Here is a 15,882-nt window from a genome sequence, read left to right on the forward strand (position 1 = left end):
AGTTGTCCCAGTATCGACATAACTTATAATGAAGGCATTTGTTCTCTCTAAAGTTTTCAAAGAAGAAACCACTTTAAAGGCTACATTGCAGCTGACTAAATAACAAGTCAGCAGTAAAGGCTTTGCTTATCTTAAACCAAACAAACCGACTGCAAGATTTATCACAACATTTATGGCTTTATTCAACTTCACTCTCTGAACCTTACATATTTCAATAAAAAAATACACTGGTGGAAGTATTGTACAGAATTAAATCAGATTTGACTGTTTTTACACAAAATACAGTAGGATATTTAAGCTCTCAGTCATTGTGGAGTTCATTTATAACAATGGCTACATCTCAAAGCAAGTCTTTGCAAAATGAAAGTACAGTATGCTGTCCTAATTCTAAGTAGCGTAAAAGGTCAAGGTTCCGCCAACAACAACTATCATTTAACAGTGTCTCAACTGCCGCTTACCCTAGAAGGCGAGCAGCATTTTTGTCCTTGTTCTTGTGTCCCAGGCGACTTGTGGACTTGATATAGAGATGTCGATGCAGCTCGTCAATGAGCACAAGGTGAATGTTGAGCTTTTTGCTGTGGAGCTCCAGACGTAGGTCTGAAAGCCCTTCCACCTGCAGTAAGGGGCCTTCCAAAGATTCCACAGCTGACACCTGCATATTACAGTCATGCAGTCATTATAGAAGATTGCATATGGTTGAAGCATAACAGTCAGACAAATAAACATGCAATAAAAAGAGGCAACACATGACACAATGTAATTGTATAAATAAAACAACAGATACAGCATATGTAATAAATATATTAAAAATGTATTTAAAAAAAGAATTACAGTCTTTGAATATGAGCTTGCATGACCACTTAAAGGAGATAAACAGAACATTTCAATTTAAAAATAATGGAAAATTACCCCAAGAAGTTAGTAAGACACCAGAGAACTTACTAAGAACTGTGTTTACAAATACCTGTTAATACTACTATAAACCACTAGAGTGAACAGGAAGTCATTGTAGCCTCGAGTCTGCCCTCAGATTCAGATAAATAGGAGGTAGCCTAGCTATATTCAAAGGGCCAAGGAGGAAGGACAGGTAATGAACCTCCAATGCAACACTAAGCAGTAAACACAGCCATGGCTGAAGATGTTGCTGTTGCTGGAGACAACTTCGAGAATGCACAAGAATGAAATTTGATGTTGAACTCAAATAATTTCTTTAATACAGCCAAGTTGATGGTGTAGCGACACCTTATAAAGGTCTAAAGTAGCAGTGTTATTGCATTTTCTGTTTAGACACACAGTTCAGCTTTAACAGTTGAAGCTCTGATCATTCAAAAAAGGTCTTCACTGCAGCTTCTGACAACAGGTGCTATATGGAAAATGGGAAAAAAAAAAAAAAAAAAAAAAAACTTGCAAAGGAATTTATAGTTTTACTGGGACTGTTTTCTTCCAAAAAAAAACTAAGCTAAAACAAGTGGTACCTGGCACAACAAACCCTGCCCCTCACATGCATTTCATCCATTCTAAGTAAATGGGAAGATTTTTTAAAATCTGAAAAAATTTAAACTTTGATCTACTTTTCCCAAAATGTAATCGCAACTATTCTGGGTCACTGGCAATCTATAAACCCAGTTTGGTATGAATTCAACCAATAGTTGTGCTGTTAAAGCGTTAACAAACAAAGAAACAAAAGCAATACCCCTTGCCCCCCCTCTTCAGGAGGTGAGGTAAAAATCTATAATGTGTAGTACTGGTTGATGCAGCAGGCGACACTGATAAGACAGCATTACTGTGATTCGTTTTTGTTTGAAGGATAAAACTGGATGATGCCATAACATAGGTTTACTGAAAACAATAACTTCAAAGTTTTTTTTTAAGTAAGTGATAAGTGTTAATTTGTTGATGGAAGCGGGTGCCTTCTGGTAATCTACTGCCCCCAGTGGCAGGATTTAAATTTTAAAATCTTAAAACTACAAGTAATATTTTAATGAGATAGAAGGAATGTAACAAAAAACTGGTCCAGAAATCAAACTAGTAACATTGCACTGGGTGGCAAAAAGTATAATGTTACTCATTTGCAGCTAATTGTGCATGAGTTGAATCTATGTTGATGACATGAGATGAGATGAATAAGTAAACTATCCTTGCAGTTTCCATTAAACTGATACCCATTAATCTGAGTAAAGCTAAAGGGCAACCAAAGATTCTTCAAATGTTTGCATGACATGAGTGAATACAACAATTCTTCTTACTCAGTGTAATTCTTTGTGTTTATTGCATATGTTCATATTGCAATAACAGAAAACTGCTAACAAAGAAACAATGAAAATGGGGAGCTTTTGGTGCAAATTGACTTTCCCACTATTCCAACTCCACCATACTGGCCAAATGCTAAAAGGGAAAACAAAAAACAGTATTGCGGATTTCAACATGGCCCACATCAAATACTTAGGCCCAGAAAACTTAGCCATGTACAGAGTGTCTTGTACTCCTTGTGATCAGTTCAACAACTTTTGCTAATCTTAAAGTCACTGTAAGTGCAAAAATGTTAAATTGAAATAAAATACACCTGCAATCTTAACTTTCCACTTTTGATGTGTATAAAAGGCTTAGCAGAGAAGTCACATCTTAAATCAGAAAAAAAAAAAAAAGTATTCTAAAGGCTAATATGCGGTAGGATATGTGGTTTATTTATATCATACCACCTAGGTTAGGCACTTTATCATTCTATTTATCTAACTACACTTCCAAGAAAGAGTGTAAGGAATGAAATTTCCAGACATGAAGAGTACTTTGAATATGTCGATTGAGTTTGGAGGATGAGAATGACTTTACATAGATTAATGCAGAGAAAGTGCAGAGTATGTTGATGGCATTTGAACACTGTTAAGAACTTCTTATTTTAACAAGATCTCATACATACATATTTTAGTGGATGAAGATCCACTCTAATGCACAGTATATGACATGTCTCAATCAATTCACAAAATATATACACATAATTTAATTTTTTCCAACCACCACAAGCCAATACATACTAGGTTGCAAAACACTCCTGTCTTCCCTAGTTTTCTTTTCCAGGAGCAAGAGCAGTTGTGGATGTTTGCAAGTATATAGTTCTTCATATCTTTAATACGTGCAAATTGTGCATTTGTGTTAGCATTTCAAGGCCATTAATGGCAAAAGAATAGGGCTGTGAAGAATATTTGCATGGCTAGAAGGGAATGGGTAGCATGAAGGAAGAACTGCCGGGCTGAGGGCACAGGTCAAGTGTGTGTTGACGCAAATAAGAGCCACATTAGAGACACGATGAGCAAATTCACTGCAAGATCACTTCCCTTTGGCTTAATTGAATAACTGCAAGGATTTACATGCTCTGTGTTTACATATATGCTACTCAGATATGTCTGTATGATTACAGTGTGTATGACTAAAACATTCAACAGTGATGAGTCTGTGTGTTGGGAGAAGATATCTCATTACCACTGGGCTGGGATTACAGGGAAAAGAAGGGGTTAACATCATTAAGGGGCCAGGCTTGTCAGTGTAATGAGGAATATGAAGTCTCTAGTGGATTTGACTTGGAGGTGAGAGAGAAACAAAAAAAGGTAAATAGAAGGAAAGAACAGAGAGGAGAGGAGAGGAGAGGAGAGGAGAGGAGAGGAGAGGAGAGGAGAGGAGAGGAGAGGAGAGGAGAGGAGAGGAGAGGAGAGGAGAGGAGAGGAGAGGAGAGGAGAGGAGAGGAGAGGAGAGGAGAGGAGAGGAGAGGAGAGGAGAGGAGAGGAGAGGAGAGGAGAGGAGAGGAGAGGAGAGGAGAGGAGAGGAGAGGAGAGGAGACTTGTTTTTACCTAACCTCATGGGGTTTAAGACTGCCATTCAATGGCAGACAGAGAGCATAGTCTGAATTCTAATTGTCAACCCTTAGAGATAAGCCTCACATCAACGCACACACAGACACCCAGACAATGTTAAAAACACAGAGTGGGAGAGGGAAAGAGATAGAGAGAAGAGGAAAGAAGTTTATTCATGCCTTGTCTAATCCTGCCCCACTATAAGGGAAAATAATATGTATAAATATAAATATGTACAGTGCAAAAGAAAGAAAGAAAGAGCAACCAAAGGCACACATGAAAACCTTGGAGACGTTAATCTGACAGATGACTGCTGTAATGAGTGACAGCATGATGGGAATAAACACATCAGGGATTCTCAAAGAAGCAACACATGCATTATGATGTTAAAGCAGAGAGCCAACAGTATCCATCATTAGTGTACAACGTCTCAGCCAAAACTGAAGTTACTAAAGTGGCAACAGTATTGTTAGTAAAAAAAATAACATATTCTCCATGTATCCACAATCTGAAAGTAAGACAAATTAAATGTATTTGATATGCACCAGAAATCCCAAATAAATGAGAAATGGTTGTGAAAGTATTCATAAAACAAACTGCTATAAATGACGCAGTGCCATTTCGAACCAAAGTTTATCATCCCTTACTTTGGTTTAAGCTTGTGTTATTCAAAGTGGACTTTCACACATTATATATTCATGAACTGCATAAATATATCACCAGAGAGAAAGGTAGAACGAAAGCATCTAACAGCTAATATGTACGGGCATAAAAAAGTTCTTCAAAGTATGCTGTTTATGTACCAATAATATTTCACTACCCTGATCAAGTAAGAAACATTTGAAGTTTGCCAGACAGATGCACAGCATCCAACTGTCTCTGAACTTTCCACGCCCTTTCAAAACACACTGTACTGAATGAGCACAGGTTGCATGAAGTTCCACTTATTCCACCCCCACAAAGAGGATTTTTCATGGTCCTTTGGGCACACCATCATCCCTCTTTTTTCCTCCTCCTCAGATAACCCCATTCGAGCAAACTAATTATTGCCAAAGTCTGAGGGAAGATGTGTGGGAGTGACAGAGGAAGCATGAGAGCAACAGGAAGGAAAGGAAAGCAACAGAGAGATCACAGAGCCCAGTCGTTTAGTCCTCAATGCCATCCACTAGCTCTCCTGCCGCGCGTACTGCAAAACACACATCAAAAGACCAAGAATACATGCACACACACACCTGCAGCGCCCTGACTACACTTAGATGATGTTTGCTTGAAGTACAAGAGTTGCACCCACTGGACAATTCAAGGCTAGAAAAGGAATCTTTAAAAGGGATAACAGACACCAGAAAATCAATCTCAGTGGCATGACACTATGTGTACTCTGCACACCGAGCCTAAAAGGACTCAACACCACTGTCAGTTTTGCCTAAAATGCATTTACATATAGTGTGTCAATATGTTCTTCCGTAACTTCAAAAGAAATAAAAAATACAAATGTTCCCATCAGCATTTCTTCCTTTTTAACCTCACCAACCAACCAAACATATTTGCCACTGCATCATAAAGTGCATTTTTCTTCTTTCTGCAAAACTGTACAGTTCACACAAGCATAGATATTCAAAGATAATTTATTATTAGTCCTACACATCTGCTGATCATCTACTCACCAGCATATCTGTGGCGTGAAGGTAGTGCTTGCTTGCCATATAGGCCTCCAGCCGCTGAGGCACCTGCTTGATGCTTTCAATTTCATCCAGCAGCTGGAGGACATGTTTGTGTTCGATGCCTTCTATCCAGAGCTTCCTCAGCTCATCCCTTTTGCAGTGGAGCAACATCTTACAAGACAATAGGTTCTCTTTCACCTGCAGTACAGAGTGAGATTAAATCATACAAGTAAAACTTAATACTTGCAAAACAAGCACATTTTTAGTTTACTGTAAACACAATGTGCTTTTCAGGAGCTTTCCATAAACTAATTGTTGCAGTTTATGTCATATGACATATGCAATGTCCAAGACCTGATCAAGCCTGAGAACCTCTGTTGAACCAGGTCCCACCCCTGCTGCTGCAGTCATTTTCTAATAAAATGGATTCACACAGGAAAATAATGAAAGTGTATTTCCAATTATGGCATAATGATTTCAATTTTGAGCAGTTTACCCATTAACACTGAAATATTAAATAAATATTATTATAATAGAGTTAATCACAACTTACTCATCCTACCTTTAGTGATAAATGTGAATTTAGAGATGTAAGATCCAAGAAAATAAAATTCTCTTACATTAAAAAAAAATCTCATTTCATGTGGAATTAAAGGAGGACTTCTGAAATGCCACGGACCAGTCTTAACATGCAAAAATTGTTATAACTTTATAACAGAAGCATTGATGAGTATGAGCACCAACGATCTACATATGAAGTATGCCAGAAAAGACAGCAGTAAATTACATGGTGAAAAGTTAAAAGCGTTTATTTTGTGTGCAACTTATGCATATCTACACACATATTTTTACTAGAATGTACTATTGTAATGCAAAAATTATTCATCAGCAATTGAGTTACTTTGCATTTTGTCATAATTACACCAAACACTTAGACACTTGATGTTAATAATTAATGTTTTGGTTTCATAAAGGGATCCAAGGTCTTAGAATCAACATTTTTACAAATTCATAGAATAATTAAAAATTAGGACCAAGGGTCCTGTAGTCCACTGGCATTTTTAAAGACAATAACTGACATTCATTTGACGTTTCAAGGTCACTCAAGGTCAAAGGTCATGGCCCCAAATGAAAGCTCATATGTGACTTCTTATCCATTACCAATACTAATCATATCAATGTCTTCAAATGTTTTAAAGTTATAGTACTTTGAAATTGTTCACATTATAAACCAATGGGGATTTTTAAAATGTAAAAAATTCATTTAAAAAATTCAGAAATCAATATTTTTCAATTCTTTGAAAAAAATTGGTAGACTTTGCCCCAAGGAACCTCTGCTATGAATTTCAATTGATTCTTGCTGGTGATTTTGGAGAAGTTTCTATAAATCTGAACATTGATGATCTTTGGTTTGAACTTTCAAGGTCAGTCAAGGTCAAAGGTCACTGCACCAAATGAAAGCTCATGTGACTTTCTATCTCTTGCCAATAGTAATTATATCAATATCTTCAACTGTTTTGAAGTTATAGCACTCTGAAACAGGTCCCATTATAAACCAATGGAGATTTTAAATTTTTTAAAAATTCATGAAAGATTCCAAAATCAGTATTTCCCAATTCTTTGAACAAACTTGATAGACCTTACCCCAAAGATGTTCCACTACAAATATCAAGTCATTCTGACTGATGGTTTTGAAGAAGAAGATTGTTGAAAAATTGTTTACAGATGGACAGACAGACGGATGGATGGACAACTGATATCAAAAGTCCATCAGTTGGACAAATAATGTGATGAAAAAATTATGTCCAGGGAGAGATTTCAGCTGATGACTGTAGGCAGTGTAGGTACTTTTCATCTTCAATGAAAGGATTTGCATGAATTAAATCTGTCATTCTTAATTAATGAAGTCTCAAAACTGTTGCAATATTAAATGGATAAAAAACAATTAAATTAATACGAAGGGTTTCTCTGTTCTAAATTTAATTAGAAGGTTTAGAGCAACTGCCCTGAAATGAATCTGAAATGTGGTAAACACGAATTACCAATATGTTCTCATGCACAGCCAGATTAATCTAATTCCATGTTCATAATTGAGTATGTGTTTCCCTTATACCTGCTTGATCTTGTTGCGAGAGCTGGTGATGCGTTCTGTGATGCTCTGGTAGGTCCTGATGGCAGTGGTGAGCTCAGCATAATGCTGAACAATCAACTCATCCAGGTCCCTGTCACAAGTTTCAAAAGCCTCTTCCAGACGACCCTTCTCTGTCTCCCTATCCTGCACATCGTCACTGCTGGACAAAGTCCTGCATGGAGAGAGAGAGAAGACAAGAAGAGTTAAGTATAAACGCTGAAAGAATAACTAACACTATTATTTTTAACTATACTTATACAACCTCAAAGAAAAATTAATGCTTTAGGAGAGAGAAGACATGAAGAAATGACAATCGCAGTTTGAGTTTGTAGCAACAGGTCTGTGGCTTTCAATGGTTACGTAATAAACAGTGGAGGTTTTTACATATTAACATACAACTAAAACCAGCAAGGAAACATGGACTCACGAATGCTTACTCCGCAACAGACAGAGATGCACGGCTGCAAGAGTTCAATAAAAAAAATAAAATCGTGTAAATGTGGAACTCTGTAGAATCTGTACACAAACAGAAGATAAATATTTCATCCTGGTCAGGTTCATTCACACTGGCGGGGTCTCGGTGGGATCTTTTCTTTCACAGTGGTGAAAACAGATTTCAGGAGCAATTACGTCTCCCAAAATAACAATTTAATCTTGACAAGCCATTTCATAACACCTTTGGTAAACACCACTGACTTCATGTACTTTAAGTAGAGTAAATTGTAATAAGGAAGAAATGTAGCAGTTTACACTAAACCCTGCAAATATATGTAATTCTTTAAACTATGAAGCTCTCTGTAGAAGGTACAACCTTTTAGGAAATCTACGGCAACCTTTTTTTTGCGGCACAGGGAAGTAATTAAACTGCGGTCGATAATTAGCACTGTTTAATAACTGCAAAGAGTTAAACATGGGTGTTTAAGTGTATGTAAAGTAATTAACAATTCAGGAAGGATGTAGCTAACACATAGCTTTAGCATAACTGCTAGCTGTCACTTCGTACCTGAAAGCAAATGTGAGCACAGTTAAAGAGCTGCTGGGACCGTTAACGTTTCTGTTAATATAATGCAAATAATGTGACAGACTTACCTTATGACAGAGATGAGAAGACCTGAGGGGTCTTTGTTTTTGCTAACAGCACTCCTGTATCTCCCAGTATCAGCTGCCATTTTTTTTCCAGCTGCGGCACCCAAACAGGAAGACAGAAGCGCGAGGTTACACCAAGGAGTTCTGGGAGCTGTAGTTTCAAGTGCGATGGGATGTGGTTTTTCACCAGGGACACATATTTTCTTATTAGTCACACCACAAATGTGAAACTTATTATTTTGATGGTACAATTTATGGTATGAACCGTATATTTTTTTCTTAAAGGGGCATTTTAATATGAACAGAAACATTAAGGATGTTTTTGGTCTGTTTATGTTTCAGAATTTTAGGGTTCATGATTACAAAGCAATAGCTTCACTTAAAACTTATATAGGATGCAAAGATGTGATACTATTATACAAAGTAGACTATTTTGAAAAGGCCAGACATGAATATTAAACTGCTTGCAATTGTTGCAGGTGGTGATGTGAGTGAAACAGTATTTTGTTGGAAAGCATCCATATGAAACACTTACTTATAAAAGATATTTTTCACCTAAACAGCAGTTTAAAATATAGGGAAAAACAAACTTTTCCACCACTGCATTTTTGATAAAGATAGATAAAGGAAAGGTTGAACAAAGAAGAAAAGTCTGTGTCAGTGAGTTAATAGCCTCCTCCATTTAGAATATATAGTGCTGGATTTGGCAGGACTCTCCTGCTCTATATCTCTGACAATCTCTGCTGTACCAATGAGAATAGGAGAGGGCATTGATTGCGTGGGGTCGATTCCCAGCAGCCTGGGCCTTGATTGATGTGCCGGTGGACTGACGAGATAACATTGTGGGTGATCTTTGTGTCTTTTCCAGAAAAAAGAGAGACACAATATACGTGTCATGCAGGAGCCACTGTTATTCTTTTGAAGGCGTCTGGTTTCCCAGGTCCAAGTTTAATTTTGAAGTTCTTATCACTGCACCCTGCAGACCATGCCACGTCAGTCCAAGTAATCTACTGAGCGTCCTTTCTCCATCAATATAGGGCCAAGGTCATTTCTTCCAGCTTGATGTTTGGATACTAAGTAATTGCTTTGACTGTCTGCCCTGACCTGTGTGCATTAAATACACAGACATTGTACAAGGGCAGTGAGGACTTTGTAGGATGCCTGTCTGCTAAACAGCAGCAACTGATAACTAAAATGACACATGCGACATCTTCATAGTATAGTACAGCTAGAATATAGTTCTTGTAGTCATTTAACAATTCCTGTCATTGCCTTTCATTAGAACCCCAGATAAATGCAAATACAGAATTTTGCTGCTCATCTTACATCACTTGGTAACCTTGGTGATCAGGAACATACGTCTCATGTTTCCATGGAAATATTGTCAAGAAAGATAGTAAAGCATTGAATCTTTTACAGGCTTTCTGATCATTACTGTCATGACTCAGGAGGTAGAGCGGGTCATCCAATAACCAAAGGGTTGGCGGTTCGAATCCTGCTCTGTCCTAGTTAGTCCGTTGTGTCCTTGGGCAAAACATTTCACCCTCCTTGCCTCCAGTGCCACTCACACTGGTGTATGAATGCATATGAATGTTTGGTAGTGGTCGGAGAGGCCGTAGGCACAAATTGGTAGCCACGTTTCTGTCAGTCTGCCCCAGGGCAGCAGTGACTACAGGTGTAGTTTACCACCACCAGAGGGGGAGTGTGAGAGCAAATGAATAATGGGTCAGTAATGTAAAGTGCTTTGAGTGGCCAAAAAAGCGCTACAGAAATCTAATCCATTGTTATTTTTATTATATTATTATGACCTGGCTCAGAGCCATAACAAAAGGACCAAACACAACAAGTACAGGTAACCGTAAAGTTTTTATAATTGGTAAAAGAAAGCAAAATAATCCAACCAAAAGATAAGAACCAAAACTGAAAGCATACCAGATGACAAACAACTCAAAGCACAAAAGAACAAAGGTACAGCAACACAGCCCAAAATGAGCATGATGCCTCTCAGACTTTATAGCCACGCCGCAGGTGATTGCTGGAGACAGAGCACCTGCAGGCCCTAGAGCTAGAGCAACTAGATGAAAAACAAGAATAAGAAAGGTTGGGCTGTGGCATTACCAACAATGTAATCTTGAGCTGGATACAACAAAGTATCTTCATTTTGATCATATTACTACTAACTAGAAAAGCACTCGGAGAGCACAGAACTCCGCCAAGGCAGATCAGTGCCCCCCCGCCAATCAGGTAATAAACCAATCAAATCACCTACCTCACTCCATTTTTTTATTTGTAATCTGATGTCATTGCAGTTTAGGGTCCAAAATGGAGCAGTGAGACAGAAAGCATTATCAGTGGAAAAAAGTTAAATGGAAAAGATGTATGGATGCCCAATGGGAAATAATTAAGCAATGCAAAAGACACTGGAGAAAAAAAAGAGGTAATGATGAATATAGGTTAAAAAGATCTTTTATAACATTTTTAAAAATGTCTTTTTTAACTGTTTTAATCATTTGAAGATGGCATAAATTGAGTCTGACAGATTTACGGAGAACTGAAACAAGTGTAATTTTCTATATGTGGTAGTTTGTGGAAGTTTGAAAGAGTCTGAAAAACTTCATATAACTAATTCTTGTTGTTGTGGAAACCGATGTGAGGAGTAGAGTGTGAACTAATATTGTGACTTGAATAACTACAATGTGTACTAATCATTTAGGCAGCAGTAACACATGTGAGAAAAAAATTAAAGGACATTGAACATGCTGTGAAGACTGTTATCACCTCAGCACATTCAGTCTTTGAAGAAAATAAAACCGATCAATTAGCTAGATTGGTCCGGCCACTGTTCAGTGTCAAAGTAATGAATGAGTAAGCTGTAATCATAATCTTGTTTATAACTATAACCCTGCCATATAAAATAAGGAAGATTTGTTCCTATTTTCTACACTGTTTCGTCACATCTGAATTCCATAAGCATGATGTTCAGTATAGCCTGAGGCTTTTCAGAGAGCACCCTCAGGGCATTACTGCTTGTTTTAATTGCTATTACATAAACTACTCCAGAGTATTTCCCTTGGGGAAGTAGTGCCCTTGCTTTTTGTTGCAATGTTCTTCATGTCACATAATTTAGAACAACTAAAATAAACAAAACTTCTGGGATGCAGACTCCAGCCAGGTCACAGTATACAAACCTAGTCAAAACTGTCACAGTTTGCTTCAAAGTTGCCTCCTCCCTCACTTTGCCAAACCTCATCAGCCCCAAACATTTTCACCTGGGACTCCCAACTGCTGTCCTCTCCCTCACCTTGCCTCACCTCATCAGCAACATCAAGTACCTGTTGCTTACAGGTGTGTCTTATCAGCTGGCCAACATCCAGTATCAGCTCTGGCTCAGCTACTCTTTCCCAGACTGTCCTAGCGTCACGCCTGACTCTCCAGTGCTCTGTTCTTGTTTGACTTCTCGTTCTGACCCCATCTGATTCAGTTTAGGTTTCTTTGTATATGCCCCAGTCAGCCAACCAGCCTACTGTCCCCGACTACAAGATCTGACTTGTTTGTTTTTTTCTGTCTCTCATCTGTGTGTGACAGCGTGGCGCTTGCCAGTCCCAGCTTCCCTGAGCCCGGTTTTTCCTTTTCATACCTATGTTTTCCACATCACCGCAGTGAGGGATCCACCTGCCTTCTTCATATTTCTGACTCTTCTAACCCCCGCTGACCTTGAGTATCACATCTACCTACCGGAACTCTCCCACAGCCTGATTGTTACCTGTGTAATATTTAATAAAAATTTTTGGAACTGTTCGTCTGAGTGTGTTGCATTTGGGTTCTCCATCCTGTACACCATTACACAAAACCTTTTTCTTCTTAGTTCTCACATTTGGGATGGTGGTCACCCTTCACTTTATGAGTTTTTTTCTGCAATGAATTTAAATCAAGAAAAATACCTTAAGTCATCCCATTCGAGTAAGTGGTTTCCTCAAACTTGAACTGTGCTCTCATCATTCTGATTTGCTTTAATCTGAGGATTTTTTTTTTTTGCGCTAAATTCTTTACCTTTCCAGTGACTGACAGTCAAGATGTCTTTACCTCTATATTAAAAATAGTTATTTGATCAAGATTTGTATTGCTTAAAGGACTCAAATGTTAGTCCTCGCTGGAAATTACATTTTTCAATAATACCGGAGTGCACACAACCATAGTGAATTAGGGATTTATGTTTGCTCAGCATCACAAATACAATCCAGAAAACCCAAAACCACAAATATCAGCAGAAAATACCATTATAACAAAGCATAATATTCATATATAATATATCAGGTTTAGAGGTTGATATATAAACTGTCATTCTTTATAATATCATTCTCTCTGCAAGGACTATCCTATTGCACCTCTATATCCTCCAAGTGTTCTAGTTCCTTTTAGGCTATTGTGGTTTGTAATGTGTTAATAAAATAAGTGCCAGGGTATAATTACTGGGATGTTCTTGAGGGGTCAGCTGGTCAGTTACGCATAAATGGCTAGAAAGGTATAAATGTTAACAAGGCAATACATAATTATTAGGCTATGATAGGTACTGGGGTGTTTCCAGTGTGTTCAAGGTGAAATTATAAGATGTTGCATTGGGGTATTAGTGTCTGGCATATGAGTACATATTTGATGGCTGGTGTCAATAGAGGAAGGGTTGGTGATATGGTTTTTGTAAACGACAGTTTTTGATGTCTCCACAGTTCAGCTCCAAACTTCCAGCAGTGAGTCTTACCTTTTTGATTAAGAACAACTCTAAGCAAAGAAGAGACAAAATCTTTTACTTCAGTGAGGAGGCAGTGTTTATCCTGTTACTTTGGTCTGAAATTCTTTTGAAAGGTGTGAATGTTTGATCACAGAAAAAAGAAAAAGAAAAAAAAATGCACTCATGAGACAATAGGGATTGAAAACAAGAGGCCCAATCTTACTTTAAAAGTAAAATAAAAGATGTTTGAAAACAAAAGCTCTCATGAGTTATTACAGCCTAGTTCTGAACTTTTCATGTTTTTATTCAGTTTCTAATTCCAGTTTCGTTTCATGAGCACATAAGCAGTTTTGTTTTTACTTTGAGGAATTCGTTGGTTTTATAGTTGCCTTTTTATTCAGTTTGAGTTTCCCAGGTATCATCACAGTTGAAAAAGGTAAGATTAAAGAATACATGACATCAAAATGAATTACAAAGTTGTTGATTTTTTTTAGGTGCCATTTTGCACAAATCCATTCTGTATGCATGTACACAATGAAGTATTAATATTTGTTGGGGAAAAAACAAAGCAATGCTGAATTGATCTGCTTGTCAATTAAGTTTTTTTTGCTAAAAACTTTATTTTATCTTTATTCCCTTTAACTAGAAGGGGGGGATTCTTAGAAAGCACTCATAATTATTATAAATTAATTGAGGAGTAACTCTTTTTCTTATATCGGTATATTACACTTTTAAATCCTCTATGCACAAATGATATGAAGCTAACACTCACCTAGAATTTATTCTGCTTGTAATCATCAGATTTCTGCAGGACAAGGAATCAATTCATACTCCTTCAGAGCAAAGCTTTTGTTATTAATATTTACTAAAAACTGTCAAAACACCTGTCTAGATAATACCAATGAAATTACACCAGTCCTGCTGCCTGGTTGACATTGAAATGTATTTATTTTAAAGAATCCTGCTTATTATTTTACTCTGTCAAAGCTATTGTCCCTGTTCCTGAAGTGCTGAGTAAATTCATGGAAAACCAAAGTGGTTTGTGGAAAGTGTGGCTCAGAGTTTATACACCAGATTTAGGATCTTAATATTATTATTATTATTATTATTATTATTATTATTATTATTATTATTATTATTATTATTATTATTATTTATTTTATCACTATTGATTTATTATATTTTTAATCGTTATTGTTGCAGATCACAAATTCATGCTGTATTCATAAATACTAGGTTAATGCAAAGTGCAACACACAACTGTCAACCTCCCTCCCACTCTGTTGCTACGTCTACACAGTAACCAATCAAAATCACTGATGTAAAGCCAGAGCTTGGATCTGTCCAATAACCTGTCACTTTATTCCAATGCGTAATGCTAAGGAAGTGGTAACGTGTGGGCCCAACCAGCTGCTCCTGGATTGAGAGTTAATAAACTCTAAACTTTATAAAGTCACACGTGGATGCCAGTGTTGTCCGTTACATGTAGATAACTGACACTTTGACAACCTGCGGTCTGACAATGGGAGCGAACAACAGCACCCGCCGTGTGTCATTTGAGTCAGATGAGAACGAGAACATTACGGTGGTGAAGGGCATAAGGGTAAGGAACTGTTCACAAACCCATACAAACATGTTAGTCTGGGCTCTACTGGGGTTACATGACAGGAGGAAGTTATCACAGTGCTGAATTTAGGCTGTAACTTTACTTTTTCCTGTCTAAAGTTTAGTAGCTTGTCGGAAAAGTAGCTATGCTAAGTTGTCACTGCACTGAACTTTCCATTCATTCTGCGAATTACATAAAGTACCCAACCCCATACTATTAAGGAATACAGACATTAAGAATACATGTTTAACACATAAGGGCTACCATTTAAACTACGGATGTATGGGACAAATACAGTGTTATGATCAATGGCAATGTTGACATTGACAACAGCCTCATGCTCTGCTGTCATCCTGCCTTACAGTCATTGACACATTTAGTTTCATCATGGAAACTTGGGCTTAATATTAGCTTGGTTGAATCATCACGTCAAATGGCTTCCAGACGTGTCCTCTTGTGCTTCTGTTAGCTGCAGGTAAATATAGTTTGAGAGGCTTAGTTGAGTAGATAAGAGCAGATTGGCATGGCACTGCGCATTGTAACTCTACTAGCTAATGTAGCTTAGCCGAATTTAGTAAAGGCTGTGTTTACGTTCACTGATGTCTCTCTTCTTTTGTGCCAATGCTTTAATGTAATAAAAATAATAAACTTAAAAGACCAGTTAATGGAAATTAGTATCAAATCGGAGAGGTAAATTGTGTCACACCTTGTCATTAGAATTGAAGCACTGTGGTGTAACAGAGATCCCCCGGACATGCGTCATATTCTCCAGATGTCAGGGAGCACGCTTGTGTAATACAGTCTTCATTTTCATATTTATTTTAGTG

The 15,882-nt window shown here is 37.5% G+C and overlaps 2 protein-coding genes across 7 annotated transcripts in view; one reads left to right on the forward strand and one right to left on the reverse strand.

The window, feature by feature from the left end:
- exoc4 (exocyst complex component 4) overlaps positions 1–8,806 on the reverse strand; it is a 129,091-nt gene extending 120,285 nt beyond the window's left edge. Inside the window, exons 1-4 of the mRNA XM_030150321.1 lie at positions 8,727–8,806; positions 7,620–7,809; positions 5,510–5,704; positions 459–652 (exon numbers count right to left, since the gene is read on the reverse strand). Coding sequence (XP_030006181.1) covers positions 459–652; positions 5,510–5,704; positions 7,620–7,809; positions 8,727–8,806 — 659 coding nt within the window. The remainder of the gene's footprint in view (positions 1–458; positions 653–5,509; positions 5,705–7,619; positions 7,810–8,726) is intronic.
- Positions 8,807–14,825: 6,019 nt separating this feature from the next.
- Positions 14,826–15,882, forward strand: part of chchd3a (coiled-coil-helix-coiled-coil-helix domain containing 3a) — an 89,597-nt gene continuing 88,540 nt past the window's right edge. For all 6 annotated transcript variants that reach the window (XM_030149311.1, XM_030149312.1, XM_030149314.1 and 3 more), the window contains exon 1: positions 14,826–15,052. In XM_030149311.1, the coding sequence (XP_030005171.1) occupies positions 14,972–15,052 (81 nt within the window). In that variant the 5' untranslated portion in view covers positions 14,826–14,971. The remainder of the gene's footprint in view (positions 15,053–15,882) is intronic.

The sequence above is a fragment of the Sphaeramia orbicularis genome, chromosome 12 (assembly GCF_902148855.1).
Source record: "Sphaeramia orbicularis chromosome 12, fSphaOr1.1, whole genome shotgun sequence".
Lineage (NCBI taxonomy): Eukaryota > Metazoa > Chordata > Actinopteri > Kurtiformes > Apogonidae > Sphaeramia > Sphaeramia orbicularis.